The sequence below is a fragment of the Vicugna pacos genome, chromosome 5 (assembly GCF_048564905.1).
Source record: "Vicugna pacos chromosome 5, VicPac4, whole genome shotgun sequence".
NCBI lineage: Eukaryota > Metazoa > Chordata > Mammalia > Artiodactyla > Camelidae > Vicugna > Vicugna pacos.
Genome location: NC_132991.1, coordinates 73,720,412 through 73,739,542, shown reverse-complemented (window position 1 = coordinate 73,739,542; position 19,131 = coordinate 73,720,412). Strand labels below are relative to the sequence as shown.

The 19,131-nt window shown below is 39.2% G+C and overlaps 1 protein-coding gene across 3 annotated transcripts in view; it reads right to left on the bottom strand.

Annotated features, from left to right (window-relative positions):
• The window catches only part of DNAH7 (dynein axonemal heavy chain 7), a 209,878-nt gene that overhangs the window by 182,658 nt on the left and 8,089 nt on the right, over window positions 1–19,131 (bottom strand). For all 3 annotated transcript variants that reach the window (XM_072961566.1, XM_072961567.1, XM_072961568.1), the window contains exons 3-5: window positions 9,667–9,729; window positions 6,578–6,686; window positions 5,703–5,850 (exon numbers count right to left, since the gene is read on the bottom strand). In XM_072961566.1, coding sequence (XP_072817667.1) covers window positions 5,703–5,850; window positions 6,578–6,686; window positions 9,667–9,729 — 320 coding nt within the window. The remainder of the gene's footprint in view (window positions 1–5,702; window positions 5,851–6,577; window positions 6,687–9,666; window positions 9,730–19,131) is intronic.

Below are 19,131 nucleotides of genomic sequence, written 5' to 3'. Positions count from 1 at the left end.
AGAAAACAGGGGAGGTGGAAACTCTTCCCAACTCATTTGATGAGGCCAGTGGTGCTGACACCAAAGCCATACGAAGACAAGACAAGAAAAGTACAGACCCACATCATTAATATAGACGTGAAAATCCTTAACAAAATGTTAACAAGGCCAGGAACATATAGAAAGGATCATGATGACTAAGTGAGAGAAATGTAAGGTTTCTTATCATATGAAAAGCAATTAATGTAATTATCATACTAAAAAAGGACAAAAATCAGGTGATCATCTCAATGATCGAACAGCATTTGACAAAAATCCAGCACCCATTTATGATAAAACTCATCAAACTAGGAAAAGAAGGGAGTTTCCTTAATCGAATGAAGGGCATCTTAAAATCTACAACTAACATCTTACATAAATGTGAAAGACTGAATGCTTTCCCCCTAAGGCTGGAAAATTCACTGTCACTTATTCTATTCAACAATGTACTGAAGGACAGACCAAGTGCAAAATGGAAAGAGAAAGAAATGGAAGGCATCTAAATTGAAAATGAAGAAGTAAAACTATATATTGTATGTTTTATTGTACACACGACACATTTATCATGCACAACATGATTGTATATATAGGAAACTATTAAAAACTCCAGAACTATTAAGAAAGTTTAGTAAGGTCTTAAGATGTAAAATTAACAAGCAAATAGCAATAGATTTTCCTACATACAGGCAAAGAACAATCAGAAAATGAAATTAAACAATTTCATTCACACCCAAAATACTTAGAAATAAAATTTTTGAAAGTATAAGACTTTGTACATTAAAAATACAAGATACTGCTGAGAGTACTTAAAGAAAATCTAAATTAATGGAGAGAAATACCATGTTCATGGACTGGAAGGCTGAATATTATTAAAATGGCAATTCTCACAAAATGGATCTATAGATTCAATGTATTGCCTACTGTATCTCAGTAAGCTTTTTCCCCTAGAAACTGACAAGGTGATCTTAAGGTATATATGAAAATGTGAAAGACTTAGAATAGCCAACACAATTTTGAAAAAGAATAAATTTTGTGGACTTAAACTACCTGATTTCAAAACTAAGCATGAAGCTACAGTGATCAAGACAACAACACAGTGGTGTAAATATGGACATATAGAGCAATGGAACAGAAATAGGACCCCATATATGATCAAATGATTTTCAGAAAAGGTGCCAAGATGATTCAATGAGAACTGTCTTTTCAACAAACAGGGCTGAAACATTTGGATATCTATACGCAAAAAATGAACTTCAACCCTTACTCACACTGCAGACATCAGTGGAATGAGTAATACACATAAACCTAAGAGCTAAAACTAGAACTAAGCTAAAACTTCTAAGGAAACAAATAAACATTTATGATCTTGTGATAGGAAAAGGTTTTTAGATATGACTCCAAGAGCATGAACAATAAATGAAAAAAAAGCTGGTAAGCTGAGCTTCCTCAAAACTGAAACCTCTTGCTTTTCAAAAAATATCATTAACGAAATAAAAGGATTGGCCATAAACTGGAGAAAACATTTACAAAAGATATATCTGGTAAAGGACTTGCATAGAAAATATATAAAGAACTCTTACAATGCAATAATAAGACAAACAACCCAACTTCTTTAAATGGGTAAATGATTTAAGTAGATACTGCCCCTAGAGAAATTATGTGAATGTCAAACAACTACAAAAAAAGACACCCATCATCATTAGTTATTAGGAGCATAGAACTTAAAGCCATAATGAGGTACAACAACAAATCTACTGGAATGGCTAGAATGGCAAAACAGAAGACAAAGTGTGGGCAAGAATGTGGAGAAACTAGAAACTTCTTTATACTTAAGGGAATGTAAAATGGTATAGTGATTTGGGAAACAGTTTCGAAATGTCTTAAAAATTTAAACGTACGCCTACTACACAACCCAGCATCCTTACAACTAGATATCTACCCAGGAAAAATGAACACATACGTCCACAAAAAGACTTGCATGCCAAGTTCATGGTAGCATCATTCATAATAGCTCCAAACAAGAAACAATGAACAAGATGAATGGATTTCAAAAAAACATACATAATGTATAATTCCATTAATACGAAACTTTAGGAAATACAAAGCTATAGAGACAGAAAGCAGATAAATGACTGCCTGGGGCAACCAGTGGTAGAGAGGATTAACTAAAATGGGCATAAGGGAACTTCTGTGGCTGATGGAAGTATTCTAAAACTGGGTTTCAGTGAAGATTGCGCAACTGTAGAAACGTACTAAAATTCATTCAATTGTACACTTAATATGGATGAATTTAATGGTATGAAAATTATGTGTCAATAAAGCTGTGTCTTTTAAAGCCTATCTGAAGTCTTTGAAAATAAAACGTTCAAAAAGAAACAAATAGAAAAAGATAAGCTGACAGAGTACAAATACAGATTATAAACAAAGTTCTCCCCAACAATAACACATGCCATCGTGAGGATATGATGATAACACTGTAGTGTAATTAAAATTTCCTAAGAGAGTAGAACTTAAAGGATCTCATCAAAAAAAAAAAAAGGTAAGTATGTGAGGGTGATAGATGTGTCAGCTCAACTGTGGGAATCTTTCCACAATGCTTAAGTAGTAAAGTCATCACATTGTGCACTTTAAACGTATTTTACTTATCAACAAAGCTAGGGTAAATAGTTTAAAATTTTTCAATCAAATGCTTTCCAGATTCTTAGAGGGAAATTACTATCATCCTTTAATTCTGTAGCCAGCTAAGTCATTAATTTAGGAGAAAGGGCAAGATAGTGGAGACCTTTACAGAAATGAAAGTCTTGTGTTGACTCCCCACAGATTCTCATTTAGGGAACTGAGGGATGAACTTCAGCAAAAAAGAAAATGAACCCAGAAGTGAAGAATGGGATGCAGAGACAATTTTCTAAGAAATTAGAAAAGATGTTAGTAAATCTAAGTAAGTGTTAAAGAGTAGGGGGGAGTTAAGAATTTGCTAGAACTAAAATATTATAGAAATACTGGTAGAAATAAAACAAACAAGGTGGGGGTAGAGGGTGGGAAGGGATAGACTGGGATTTCAAAATTGCAGAATAGATAAACAAGATTACACTGTATAGCACAGGGAAATATACACAAAATGTTATGATAAATCACAGAGAAAAAAAATGTGACAATGAGTGTGTATATGTCCATGAATGACTGAAAAATTGTGCTGAACACTGGAATTTGACACAACACTGTAAAATGAGTATGAATCAATAAAAAATGTAAAAAAAAAAAAGAAATAAAACAAACAATAACCACATGAAAAAATGCAAAGGAAAGTTCAGAGCTAAGTTAAAGAATTCCAAGGTCCTTTTGTGTTATTCAAGGGGAAGATAGGCGAAATGAACTTTAAACTTTAAAAAATATAAATTACAATATGTGGTTTTAAATGTTATGGTAACTACTAAAATAAAAAAATGTATTTGATAGATTTTAAGCCAATGGAAATAAAGGGAGAAGAGAGAAAATTCAGTTCAATAGAAAACATTAAAAAAAGCAAAAATAAATAAGCAAGGTCAACATACAACAAATAGAAAATACAAAATAAACCATTAGAAATTAAGTCCACATATGTAAGAAATACCAATGACTATACATAGGATTCAACATGCTATTGAAGTAAAAAACTCTAAGATTGAGTTTAATAAGCCCATCCATATCATGTTTATTAAAGGCATAACTAAAAAGTGACATAAAATGTTTAAAAAGAGACTTGATTTTTTACAACACAGCAGCAAAAATAATCTGAAAAACCTCCCAGTACCATTCTATAAATACTGGATAACATGTCACAAAGCTCCTTTTGAATGCATAGCTGAGCTCACAAGAAAAAAAGGAAATACTCAGGAGGGAAAATAGGAAAAATGACAAAGTGGAATAACAGCCAATCCCCAAGGCTGAGGCTGTGCCTGGGGAGGCGGGGCCTTGGACTTAAATGCCCACGTGGGTCAGGAGACGATCTGCAGGCCAGAGTGAAATGGAGACCTCAACTCCAGACCCCTGTATGAAGCTGAAACCCCAGAGGGGCTCTATCCTCAAACAGAGGAGGACCAAAAATGACAGACACAGGGAAATTGTGTCAAGAAAGATCCTCTGTCTTGGCCAGGACATTGGGGAGAGAAGAAGTGGCTTCTAAGAATTTGTAACCAGAGGATTACCCCTCCATGGCTTGGGGTGTTGTGGGATCTAAGAGTGCTTAATCAAAGAAAGCGATGTAAGTGGGCCACGCTGGTAATTTCTAGCAGTGCCTGGCAAAAGCAAACTCCAAACCACTCTCCCAGAGGCACATGCCTGTGAGCTCACTGCTCAGGGCTCCCACAAAAACCTCCTCCCCTTCGTAAGCACACAGTGCCCACTGTCCTCCCTTCAAGATGCCTGTCCAACCAGTGACCAGGGTGTCACATGAAGACAGTACAACAGGGCTCTATAGCTGCCTGACTTACTGTAACATGTCACTAAACTCTGTTCACAAATGTCAGTGTGTGTGCCTTAAGAGTCATAATGAAAGAAAGAAGCTACTGAGCAACCAGTGCTAAGCTGTGAAAAAACAAGCAAAGAGGAACTGGTGACTTACATCCGCTTTACCCTCCATAAACAGATCTGCACCTCAGACTGGGCAAGCCCTGCCCTGATCACACTGCTGATCGTTTCACCCCAGTTCCTTCCTTTTATACACAAGGAGACCCATAACGCAATGGAAGTCATCACATCACCTGAGCAGACAAGATGGAGAAAGAAAAACCTGTCCCTTATCTTCCACCAGCCACCATGCCTACAACCAAGACCTCTAGACACTGCTCTCTCAACCCACAATCATTCCCATTGGCACCCAATGGAAGCAATTTTCACATATTGAGGTATGAGGAAATAATACTGCCTTATACATGATTTGGCTTGAACTTCATGCTAACTTGAACAGCCTGTAAAACATGCATTGTACATCTACTTTAACAATTAAAAAAAGACTGCATTTAAAAATCTGAACTGAGTAACTGTTCTAGGAATTTAAAATGGAGCCAGGGGACCACCGTGGATGTGGTTTCAGACATGTTCCTGCATCCCTGAGAACTTGAATTTTCTGAACTATATCAACCTTGAGGACACCACCAGCTGTGCTCAGAACAGTATCTGTTAGCAGCTGCCAACTACAACCTTATGGTCTCAAGTCTCCCCCTGTAACTATGCAACTATTTTGGACCCAAACCAATCCTTACTTAACAAGCACCCTTACTTCTTGCCAGTTCCAATTATATTTCTTGATAAGCAATTCATGAAACGAACTGTAACCTTGCACTTTTTGCCTTTATAAGCCTCCTATATTTTGTAGCCTGGTGGAACACAATTCAAGTGCTTCTTGAGAACCTGTGTCTCCCAGACTATAGTCCTCAGTTTGGCTCAAATAAAACTCTTTTCTATTCCTATTATAGGTTTTTTTATTGATTATTTCCATTGACGTACCTTTTCAGTTCATGATAATTAAAAGTGGGACACCTTAATAAGATTAAGCTCAATTTTTCATTCCTTATTTATATCCTGACCTGATTCCAATAAAGGCTTTCAGGTATCCTCAGAGATGCACAGAATCCTTATATTTTTAGATAAAAAGTTCCCAGGGGCTCTAACTAGGCTGACACATATTGGTTGGTTATAGAACTTACATAATGACATTAACAAGAGTGCTTCTAAAATTTTCTCGTTCCTTATGTGGAGATTTGCTCTTTGATTTGTAAGTAGATGGTCCAGCATGACTATCATCAATTTGGTCAAGCAATTTTCCCTTTTTCCCAAAGTGTTTCACGTATTCAGCTTGAATTTTGTTTTTTTAAAAAAAAGCATAAGTTAGTCATCTACTAAGTAAGAGAAAACATTGGTTAGAATAAAATACTAAAGCACCTTTTAATTTAAGCTCTCAAGTACTTATAATTTACTTTCTTTAACGTTCAGAAGGTTAAATGACTTATTTTGTCATCATAATAGAAACCTTTATTTCAAGAATATTCAATTAATTTATTTTACATTTTGACTAATATGCTAATAAACTCAGATTTTTCAATTATAATTGCATAGAATCTTAAAATGAACAAGATTAAAATCATACATAACTTCCAGAAAATTTAAAGAACCATGATTAAAAAAAAGTTAATATTCAAGGTAATCAACCTGATGAGTCAAAATAAAAAATATCAATATGACTAATTTAAAAGTAATGTTTACAACTTATTAAAATCTCTCTTAGGAATAACTTTAGTCTTTGATGCAGAGACAAATTCTGAATACAATAAATCAAAGTTTTATTATAAACATTCCAATTCCTTAAAGGTCAGTTTTTATAGCTTTGACAACAGCCTGAAATAACCAAGAACTGGAATCAATTATTTTCCTAGGGAACACATCTGGGAAAAATTTTTCTACTTGATATAAATATCATTTGAATTTTACAATTTCACTACTTAGTTTATTTAGTTTAAAAATATTGTGTGATTTTTTTTTCTCTATAAAGTTTCCTTAAGTCTAAGAATATTAAAGTTCTTACCATACGACTGTTCATTTTTAACACTAAACTGCTCTGGAATCTCATCATCCTGCTTTACATTCAAATGGAATGAGGGAGCTGCCTGCTGCCACTGGGGCTTTGTACTCACCTGAAATATGAAATTTAAATAGCATTAACAAAATAAGATTGGAAAAAAAAACTTTTTTCATGAAATGCATAAAAATGTATAAACACAGACATTTTCTCAAACAAATTAGGACGTCTGGAAAGAAGGCACAAACACCCAATAGCAAATCTTGTTCAAGCCTGTGAGTGGTGTGGTGTGACATTTGGGAGACGTTACCAAAAACTCTGCTGCTGGACTGATGTGGGTGCCTGTTCCCTAACACTGGGCATTCACTCCAGAGTTTACTCAGCCCCAGACACTGGCAAGTGATGTTTAAGCCTTCCATTTTAACGAGAGGCGCTTCTTGCTGCCCTCCGATGCTAACGAGTTCCTCTACATTCCAGCTCCAAAGGATTTTCCTGTTCTCATGGCTTCAGCAACGTTAGATTACTCTGGCAACTCACAAATTTATTCCATTGTTTAAGGTGGGGGTCATAAATTCTTACACTTACACGATTTGGGCATGTATTATAAAAGAGGGAAGAAAGCTAGTGATGATAGCTAATTGGTGCTCAGCTTCAGGGCTGGGAAACAATAGAGGGTGGTGGGGACTGTGGCAGGTGGGAGAAAACCTATGTCTTCTAAAAAGGCAACAACTAATTAGCTTGAGCCAGGTATCACAATGCCAGAACACAGACCCACTGTTCTCTCTCTTTTTTTTTATAGAGGTACTGGGAATTGAACCTAGGACCTCGCATATGCTAAGCACATGCTCTACCACTAAGTTATACCCCCACCCCCAGCCCAACTGTTGCCAGAACCTATGGCTCTTCAATAAACCCAGGTAGATGGATTTTAAACTAAAATGTATATATGGTTAAACATTGACAATTCAATCTGTATCTTCTTTTCACATCCAGACCAACTTGATGCTTGTACTGCCTTATGGTTTTACTCTCCTCAATCTTTTACTCCTACTTTCAAATAAACTACCTACAAAGAAGTCCTTTTTTTTTCTGGGCTCAACTTTCACAGGAAAATAAGCTAAGACAGTAAGTCAAAGCTTTTCCATTCATCTGCCCTCCCATTCTTCCGCTCTCATCTTGCTCCATAAAGGATTTCAGGCTTGTGGGAGGGCTGTGAGCGAGGTGGACACAAAGAGTGAGAAGCAGGCCATCAGCTCACGGAGGCTGAGAGCCACCAGCCCTGGGTCACCCTGGATTTCAACAACAAAGATCACCACAGAAGCATAAAGGCCTGTAATGAAAATCACCCTCAGTCTAAACTACTGCCAGAAAATTCTATCCAAGTACAAACCCTAATATTCAAATAAAAATAGTTTTTTTAATCAAAGGATTTTTTTTAATCTCTTAAAAATATGATCTCCCTTAAAACACATAAAACTCAAAGAATGCTGAAAAATGCAAGATATGGACAAATGTGAACATAAAAGCAGGTGAACATAGCTAAATCAGGAACATAAAAGCAGGTGAACATAGCTAAATCAGTCAACAAAAGTATTTTAGACTATTATATGCCACTGACAGGAGAGGATTATTATTCAACTCAGTCACTGAATATTAAATCAGGAAATTTTAATTGAATTTATATCTCTAAATCTATATATTAACAAGACACAACAAACTGAGGGCAATTTTTTTGTTGTTTTAAAATTTGTTAAATTTTTAACAGAAAATGTCTACTCCATTTCAGATCTTATCTTTTAAGCTAGAAAATTTAAGATAGATTTTGCAGAACTAGAGAAAAGATGCTATAGCTCAATTCTATAGAAATTGGCAGGATGATCTGGCCTTATCCAAAAACTTTTCATTTAAAATGTATATTTTGAAACATTCAGGATAATTTATCTAAGAATATTAATTCAAGTCTTCTATGTGAAAATGTCCTCCATTTAAAATGATGAGGAATCTTTCTGTATAAAGCAACACAGATTCAATTTTATAGTTTGTTCTCAGCTCTTTAAAATATCTTTTTTAAAAAATAATGCTTTGGATGAAACTTGAGAACATTATGCCAAGTGAAATAAGCCAGGCATCAAAAGATAAATGTTGTATGATTCAATTTACATGAGGTACCTAGAGTAATCAAATACACAGAGACAGAAAGCAGAATGCTGCTTGCCATGGACTGAGGAGAGGAGGGAACAGGGAGTGTGTCTCTCACGGGGACAAGAGTTGCAGCTGGGGAAGATGAAAAGAGTTCTGAAAGTGGATGGTGGCTATGGCTGTACAACAATATGAATGAACTTAAAGCCACTGAACTACAGATCAATTAAAAATGGTTAAAATGATCAATTTTATGTTATGTATATTCTATCACGATTTAAAAAAACACAGTGTTTGCACCGAACCTCCACTTAAGCTCAGCTTCTAGAAGCTGCAAGACCATAAATCAATGGCATTCAATTCAACATAATGCCTAAAGGGTAAAATATATTACCATCGAGCATATCTTACCCAGCACTTATCAACCAAACATATCTATTAACTGCCTCTTCCACAGGACATTGACAATTTATAGTCACAATAATAAACAAAAGGATGGCAAAATCTGAAGACCCTTTTGTGGCAGCATGTCAGTGCTGGAAGATGCACCTCAAAGACCATCAACACTTCTTATTTTCAAACTCAAAAACTGAGGCTCAGAAAGGCAAGTGACCCCCTCTGATGGCAGAGCCATTAGTGACAAAGCTGGAACCCAAAGCCTTACTTCCTAATTCCAACACTGATGTATTTTCTGCTAGACCATCTTGGAAATACTTTTATTCAGAATATGCAAATATTCTGTACATACTACTACAAGGAAATTACAGCTTACATTTATTATTATTAAGATAGTTACTGTTTTCCTTTTATGTGCACCTCAGAATTTCTCAATCAGAAAATACTCAAATTGAACACAAAAGTCAGAATCATAAATTCAGTTACTTATTGACAAATCTGAAAACTAATAAACATTTTTTAAAGGGCAGAAATCCCAGGAGGGTGTATAGGCAAATTACCATAGCCAATTGTGGTAAAATTCTCACTGGTGTCTTGGATTTTTCTTTGCTGGCTGATTTATCCTGCATGAAAAAAAAGAAAGGTTACTCTGTTAATGCTAAAACTGATTCACTCAACCAAATTTTACAGAGGTTCTACTCTAAAGTAAAGCACTCAGCATCCAAACTATTCAAAGACATACGCTACTACTTTTCAAATTCTCATTGTTTGTCTTAGAATTGCTTTCTTTATAACAAGAAAAGAAAGGAAAGTGGTATCCAACAATACCTACCAGAAATCCTTAAAAATGTGCAAAGCCTTTTATCCATTACATCATCTTCTAGGAATTTATCTGAACCTAATTAGTGCCCAGGGCTTACTTACTCAGCTCCACCTCCCTTCTCTATCACTAAAATATCTTTTTTGTCTTATTGACAACTAGAATGCTCCACTTCCTAAGCTGACAATGTATTCAGGATAACACACCCTCAAGTTGCCCTAAGTAACATACACTTTCTAGCAGCAACTTTCAGGGGAAAGTGCTGATACCTCCTTTGAGTGGAGGATGATTCCATGGTAGGCATTCACCTAGGGAAGAGGAAGCACAGTCGAGAATGACACTTCAATTTTTAAAGCAGGTAAGTTGCACTTTTTGCCAATTGTTAATTTATTGCCTCTCAGTTCCAAACCTACCTTTTCTGCCCTCCTCTGTGATTCCTGAGTAGGACCCAAAATATTTCTCCTTTGCTAACCAGCATTAATGTTATAAAGAGTGTGAAAACAACACTGTAAGAGGAAGGAACTCTCTTCTGGTTCCAGTGCTTTTTCTCGCTGCTCCCACAGTGTGGCTGCCGGCTGTCAGCATCCCTGCCCACGGACCCTGTCCAGCCAGCGCTGTGTGGCTGACCCAGCGGCAGACAGACACCCTCCGGCAGGCTTCATGGGCAACCCTAAAGACTTCCAGTTTTCCCTTAATCGTAGAGGGAGACTTCCTTTCAAACTCTCCAGCATCCCAGCAGGTGGTTTCCTCACCTGCCAGCCCAGGCCTGCAACACCTCAGTGGATGTCTTTGCACCCCTGTGGGCCACAGCCGCTCGCCCTCCAAGGGATCTTAAGTTTTGGGGCAGGGATGGATCTTCTGAGTTTTCCTTGAGCATTATCTTAGGCCTAGAGGGAACGGCTACTACTCCATACATCAGCTATTTCTGTATTTTTTAAGCTATGTTGTTCGAAACAGCAGCCACTAGCCACCTGTAGCTACTGACTGCTTGAAGTGTGGCTCATAAGAAGAAAGAGGTGTTTAAGTGTAAAATATATACTAGATTTTGAAGACTGTACAAAATACAAAAAATTTAAATTATCTTGTCAATTGCTATACTGATTAGAATTATTTTATATTGATTACATTGTGTGCTATGTATGGCTTTTAAAAGCTCACGTGAATTTTCTCATTCGGTTTTCCTTACAACTCTTGGAGGTGAGTAGTGTGCCCCCTTCTGTGTCCATTTTCTAGCTGAGGACTTTTTATATGATGTAGTCTCTGCCCTCAACACAGCACACGGTCCAATTAACATTAAGAAAGATATCTTCACCCAGGACAGGAGATGGTTTAGAAATGCGTATTCAAAGAAAGTCCCAAAAAGTGAAAGGATGGAAGCTAAGCCTGAGGCACAGCTGGCTCTCCCAGAGTGGCAGCATCAAGCTTACTGTAGACGCACGGGGCATCACGAACAATGACTTGGGAGGGATGTGGGGGTCAATGGTGAGGGGATTTGATCCACATGAAGTAGAAGGTATAACAGTGCTTACTCAATAATGATTTATCGAGCTCCCACCATGTGTCAGGCTCTCTTTAAGGCACTGGATATGGAGTCGTGGACAGAACAAAGTCCCTCCCCTGGTGGGGCTTACATTCCAATGGGGGTAGAGACAGCTATTTCATAAGAAATAAATCATAATGTCAGGAAGAAATAAGTGCAATAGAAAAAAATAAACTGGACAACGGGATAGAGAGGGAAGGGACGAACTGCTTGGTTAGATGGGGGTAATAAGGCCCGTTTGCAGAGGTGATGATTGAGTAGGAATGTAAATCAGGGGCAAGGGAGGGCTGGACAGGTGGGTGCTGCTGTATTATGGAAGACGCGGGTCTGGGGGCTTGATTGGCCCGGCTGGCAAGAGACAGCCATTGAGTCTCCTCTTGGAGTGGCCTCCGGTCCCAGTTCACTGGGGACAATGCCAGCTCACACCCCTCGCCCAGGCGTACTAGTAGCACTTTCATGCTCAGTGGCATCTCAGTGTGGGTGATAAATTAGATTGTCATCGTATTTATCATTCAAGGACATACAAAGGGTTATTTTATTAACAGTCCTGGCAGCAATAAATAAGATAGGTGAGAAGGAGGCTAGAATCAGCACTCAAGCTAATTTAACAGCTTTTAATAACCAGGCAACAGGAGATATGGGCCTTGATTTAGAGAAAATGCTAGTAACTGAAGGTCATTCAGAAGGCACAACTCTGATCATCTACCCCCCACCCCTCTCGCTCAGAAGCATCAAAAAGCCCCATAATTAAAATTAACACAAGTCTTCCTCTTGGTGTTCAAAGCCTTCTCAGTAGCCCTCAGACTTTTCATTTCCCAGCCTCACTTACAGTTACATCCTAGCATGTGACTGAGCCAGCCGATGAAGTGTGAGCACCACAGGACAGGGAGCTATGAGCAGGTGTGCCTCGTCCAACTCTCTTATTCCCGCCCTGCCGGTGAGGAGGCAAAGTGTTTCTGCTGGCATTGCTGTAAGGCTAACTGACCTGCATCAGACCTCACGTGACAAGGGGCAATCTCTGTTGGGGTAAGTCTGAGATGTGGGGATCTGTCTGTTATATCACCTAGTATTAATTATCCTAACAGAGCCATCAAGATTCCCTCAATACTCCTGTTAACATCAGCACCTTCAAGACCAAAATTTCAAAAAAAATTTTAACTCCAATTGTAGGTGAGAATTTTTGATTATGTATAGCACCATTTTGGTGATTCTCTTATTATTTAAATTCTGTCTGAAATATAATTTGTGTATTTACCCTGCTCTACTATCCTTGTAACCTCCATCTCAGCCTACTAATTCAGTCCTATAGAGATAGATAAACTGACTTTAAAATAATGACTTTATCATAGGAAAAATTACAAACTGGTTAAACAAGCCCCACCAAAAATTAAAAAAAAAGAGAGAGAGAGAGAGAAAATACTTAAGAATAAGATGGCAGAGTAGGAAGACCCTGTGCTTACCTCCTCCCATGAGCACCCCAAAATCACAACCATTCACAGAGCAACTATTGATGAGAATGACCTGAAGACTAGTAGAAATGATCTTTTTCAGCAAAAGACATAAAGAAGAAACCGCAATGAGACGAGTAGGAGAGGCGGAGACATGGAAAGCCAAGACCTACCCCGGGTAAGTGACCCACAAGAAGTTCACAGTTGCAGTTCTCCCCAGGTAGTGAGAGGTCTGAGCCCCGCATGGGGCTCCCCAGCCCAGGGGTCCTGCACCACAAGACAAGCTGCCAGAACTTCTGGCTTTCAAAGCTAGCACTGCTTGCTTTTAGGAGAGCCAAGGGGCTACAGAAAACAGACTTCATACACAAAATCTCACACTCTCCAAGCCCCAGGGTAGAAGCAGTAATTTGAAAAGAGCCTTGTTCAGACCCACTTGCTGATCCTAGAGAGCCTTCCAGACAGGAAGGAGGCAGCTGGGACTCACCCTGGAGACACAGATGCTGATGGAGGCCCTTTTGTGGAGCTTATTCTACGGGGAGACTGGTGCTGGCGAGTGCCACTGTGCAGTCCTCCCTCTAGCTTATTAGCACTGGTACACAGCCTCACCCACCAGCAGACCAGATGCCATCAACCCCCTTAAACTCTCAGCTGCCTCAGAATTTGGCCCTGCCCACCAGAGGGCCCAGGACCCAGACTGCCCACCAGCAGCAGACACCAGCTCCAAAACCCTGGGCCCTGCAGACAGACACCCCAGGAACTGGCTTCAACCACCAGGGAGCCAGCAGTAGCCCTTGGTCCTGACCTCACCCATCAATGGGGCTAACAGCAACTCTGAGACCCCCAGAGCCCTGCAGCCAGAGATCCTAGGACCTGGCTCCACCTACCAGTGGGCCAGCACTAGTCCATGACACTGCCTCCCCCACCAGCAAGTCCACACCAGTCCCAGGAGTACCCTCAGCCCTGGCCTTGCCCACCAGTAGGCCGATCCTAGCTCTGAGATCCTCAGACCCACAGCCAGGCACCTGGGGACCCAGCTTTTCCCACCAGGGGGCTGGCACTAGCCCCAGGACCACCTGGTTCTCTGCAACCAGCCTCCTCATGACCCAGCCCCATTCACCAGCAGCTGGCAGCCTCTGTGCTAGGAAAGGCCTGGCAACCAACCAGGCTGGGAGCCAGCCATGCCTACTGGTGTGGCCACAGTAGTCAGCCCACCACAGAAGGCGGCCCACACAGCCCACACAGAGGGCACCCTAGAGCATATAGCTCTGGTGGCCAGAGGTGAGTATGCTGCTAGGCGCCATAGGACATCTACTACATAAGGCCACTTCTCCAAGGTTGGGAAAAGTAACCAACCTACGAAATATATAGAAATAAAAACACAAAATTAGGCAAAATTAGGAGACAGAGGAATATGTTCCAAATGAAGAAACAAGAGATACAATCCCAGGAGAAGAACTAAATAAAGTGGAGATAAGCAATCTACCTAATAAAGAGTTCAAGGTAATGATCATAAAGATCATGAAGAACTCGGGAGAACAGATAAACAGAGAAGTTAGAAGTGTCTAACAAAGAGGAGGAAAATATAAAAAACAACCAACCAAAGCTGAAGAATACAATAACTGAAATAAAAAATATACTAGAAAGAACCAACAGTGGATTAGATTATACAGAGGAATAGATCAGCCCTGGAAGACAGAGCAGTGGACATCACTCAAGCCCAGGACCAGACGGCTTCACAGGTGAATTCTACCAAACATTCAGAGACTAGTTAATGCCTACCCTTCTGAAGCTATTCCAAACAAAACAAAACAAAACAAAACAAAAACAAAAAACTGCAGAGGAAGGGACATTTTCAAACCCATTCTAGGAGGCCACTATCATCCTGATACCAAAACCAGACAAAGATATTACCAAAAACTGATGAACATGGATGCAAAAATTCTCAACAAAATACCAGCAAATCAACTCCAACAATATATTAGAAGGATCATACACCACGATCAAGAGGTATTTATTCCAGAGATGCAAGGATTTTTCAATACCTGCAAATCAATCAATGTGATAAACCACATTAACAAACTGAAGAATAAAATCCATGATCATCTCAATAGATGCAAAAAAAACTTTTGATAAAATTCAACATCCATTTATGATTAAGAAAACATCTTACCAAAATGACTATAGAGGGAACATATATCACCAATAAAGGCCACATATGATAAGCCCCAATTAACATCATGCTCAACAGGGAAAAGCTGAAAGCACTTCCCCTAAGATTAGGAAAAAGACAAGGTTACCTACACTCTCCACTATCATTCAACGTACTGTTGGAAGTCCTAGCCACAGCAATCAGATAAGAACTAAAAGGAATCCATATTGAAAAGGAAGAAGTGAAATGTCACTGCTTGCAGATGAGATGATATTACATATAGAAAATCCTAAAGAGGCTACCAAAAAACTACTAGAATTCACCAGTGAATTCAGTAAAGTTGCAGGACACAAAATTAATAAACTGAAATCTGCTACGTTTTAGTACACTAACACATTGTAAGAGAAATTAAGGAACCAATTCCTTTACAACAAAAAGAATAAAATACACACAAGTAAATATAAGGAGGTAAAAGACTTGTACTCAGAAAACAAAAAGGCACTAATGAAAGAAACTGAAGACTGCACAAATGGAAAGGTATACCATGCTCATGTGTAGGGCTGGACCAAACTGACTCCATTCTGTCAGCTCTGTCTTAGGTCTACTGTCCTAACCCTTCCCCTTTACACATGACTGAGCTTGAGCCTAATTCTCAAGGAATGTGCCCAGGCCAGATGAATTCCCATTCAACTTTTACCCTTGCCTTTATCTGATATGAAAATCAGAAATGTGCCTTTTGCTGATGCAGATGGTTAATGGTCATGACAGAGCCAGGGGGAGGAAAAAACCCCAGTTCCCATTGGTGCAGACAAGCTTCTCCCTAGTAGTCAAATTCTATTTTTAGTTTTGGCCCCTTTAAATTCCCCTGTATCCCTCTCAGCAGTGCTCAGTGCCGGTGCCAATGCCTCTGGATCATTTGTCCACCCAATCCTTCCTGCCTGTGTGTAAGTTACCCACAATACATTTCCTAATTTCACTTTATGCAGTTGCCCACTTCATTTTTCAGTTCCTTCTCAGTTTGGAGGATATTATTCAGTATTTCTGACTCCCAACATCATGGAAGGAAGAATTAATATTGTTAAAATGACCGTACTACACAAGGCAATCTATAGATTCAATGCAATCCCAATCAAAATACTAATAGCATTTTTCAAAGAACTAGAGCAAATAACTCTAAAATTTGTATGGAAACACAAAAGCCCTTGAATAGCCAAAACTATCTGGAGAAGGGGAACAAAGCTGGACGTATCACGCTCCTTGATTTGAAGCTGCACTACAAAGCTACAGTAATCGCATGGTACTGGCACAAAAACAGACACATAGATGAACGGAGCAGAACAGAGCTCCCAGAAATGAAACCACATTTACATGGGCAGTTAATCTACAACTAAGGAGGCAAAAACATACAATGGAGAAAGTCTCTTTAATAAATGGTACTAGGAAATTGGACAGCTACATGCAAAGAAAACCAAAAAGGATTACCTTCTCATACCATATACAAAAATAAAATGGATTTTAGGACATAAACGTAAGATCTGAAACCATAAAGCTTCTAGAAGAAAACAGTTAGTTTGCCCTCTGACATCAGTATTAGCAATTTTTTGTTTTGACTATGTCTCCTCAGGCAAGGGAAACAAAAGGAAAAATAAACTATTGGGACTATATTAAACTAAGAAGCTTTTGCATAGCAAAGGAAACAATCAACAAATGAAAAGGCTGCCTATTCAGTAGGATATGTTTGCAAATGATATATCTGGTAAGGGGTTAATATCCAAAATATACAAGGAACTCATACAACTCATCAAAAAAAAAAAAAAAACAAACAAACCCAAACCAATTAAAAAGTGGGTAGAGGACCTGAATAAACATTTTCCAAAAGAAGATATGCAGATGGCCAACAGGCACATGAAAAGATGCTCAACATCACTAGTCATCAGGGAAATGCAAATCAAAACCACAACGAGATACCACCTCACACCTGTCAGAATGGCTCTTATCAAAAACACAAGGAAAAAATTCACAGGGAAAAAAAGTTTTTTCTATTTCTTTAGCATTGTATCTATATGAGATGATGGATGTTCACTAGATTTGTTGTGGTCATCGTTTCATGATGTGTGTAAGTCAAATCACTATGTTGTACACCTCAAACTTAACACAGTGTTGCATGTCAATTATGTCTCAATAGAACAGGAAAGGAAGAAAAGGGAAGGGAAAGTAATGAGCTTCAGACAGCACTTCTCAAATACAAACACCAAATTCGGTGAATGTTTCACACACAAGCAGTTCTGTTTTCTTTAATCCTCAGGGGGCCACAGGGTATGAAGGGAAACATGAACACGATCTTTTCAAGCTAAAAAGTTACTCGCCGAAAACAATAGGTATTCTCGGAATGGAAGGCTTCCCTTTGGGGAGAATGAGGGTGTGGCAGAGGCCTGCTAAGAACGCAGCTGTGGATAGAAGGAAAACGGTATATGGTCCAAGCGCTCTAGAATTTTCATACTGGGACACAAAGGCAATTCAGATCACATCTACTGCATTGGAGTCACAACGAATGTTCAAAACACTCTGCTTAACCCCAGCCTTCTACACAAATTCCCACACACTCGACCTCTTAGGATCTCGGCAGCACCCAGTCTGCATGCTAAGCTGCCACCTCTGGTCTCACCAGCACCCTGAGTGGAGAAGAGTGCCAAGGGCCTTAATGTTTCCTCTTTACCCTGCATTGCAGGATGTTCTACACGTATAAAATAGAGTATTTTATGAATAGTGATCCTCTGGCTAACCAAAAAGAGCAGCCACACATAAGCCAGAATACCATCCAGCTAAATAATGCTGTTCTTCAGTAAAACCAGAGGGTGGATTTTAAAATAAGAGCTACATATTTTTTTTAATGCTGACAAGCAACTCCATGTTAGTGTGTATTTTCCTTTCAGATGATGACTGAGACATATGCCACTGCTTTGGAACTCTTGTGAGCCTGGACCAAGAGAATTCCATTGACCATTCTTTCAGACAACTCTTATTTCACTTCCTTTCACATCCTCTCAGCTTCACCTCAATTCCAGACAAGGCTACAGTGAACAGTTCTGTGCTGGCTTCAATTCAGGCAGGAAGGATGGTGTTTTAGCTCAATAACACGTCTTTCGCTTTGTGCTGGGGGGCTTCTTTGATGCCATAGCATGGGACCCTCAGGGTAGACAATTCTGCACTCACTCTTGAGCAGCTAGAAGTAGGTGGAAGTTTACAGCCTCAGGAGCTCTCTCTACCAACATGGGATGAGCTGATGGATACAAGCTACTACCCTGATCGACCTCAGGTGGATAATCACGGGAAGCATTCTGTAAGCAAATCAGAAGGTCATGGCAGGACCATCCCAGTTGCCTAGTGTGACAACCACTTGGTAACACATCCTCGTGTTGTCTTCTTAGTGTTACTTTCCCTGATCCTTTACTCCTGCTTCCTGGGGTCACCTCTCAAAGAAACTGTACACAGGTACTTTTTTCAGCTCTTCTTTCATAGGAAAACAGACTAAGACACTCAAAAAGCAGTGCTTTTCCATCCTTTCATCTCCCCCTCCATTCTATTCTCATCTTGCTCCATAAAGGATTTTACATTTGATTCATGGGGTGAGTGAGGTGTGCAGAAAGGGTGAGTATCTGGTCATCAGCTCAAAGAGGCTGGGGGCCAGCAACACAGTTTCACCCTTGATTTTAACAAGGATCACCTCCAGGAGCATGAAGGTCTAGAATGAATATGACTCTAGGTCTTCCAATTAGAAAGGCCTTATATGCTCACGTGGGCTTAGAGCCCTGGGAGTTATTTTTTTCATCAAATTTCTAGGACCCCAAATCCATCATTTTTTTTTTAACTTTTTTTATTGAGTTATAGTCATTTTACAATGCTGTGTCAAATTCCAAATCCATCACTTTTTAAATGCCAATCCCAACTTCTGCCAGTTCTGAGAACTCCAAACTTTGGGTCATCACACAGTACATTAAAAAAAACCCTGGATGGGTGCACCATATAATACTTGAAGCTGACTTTGGAAAAAAGCTTGCCAGAGACTAC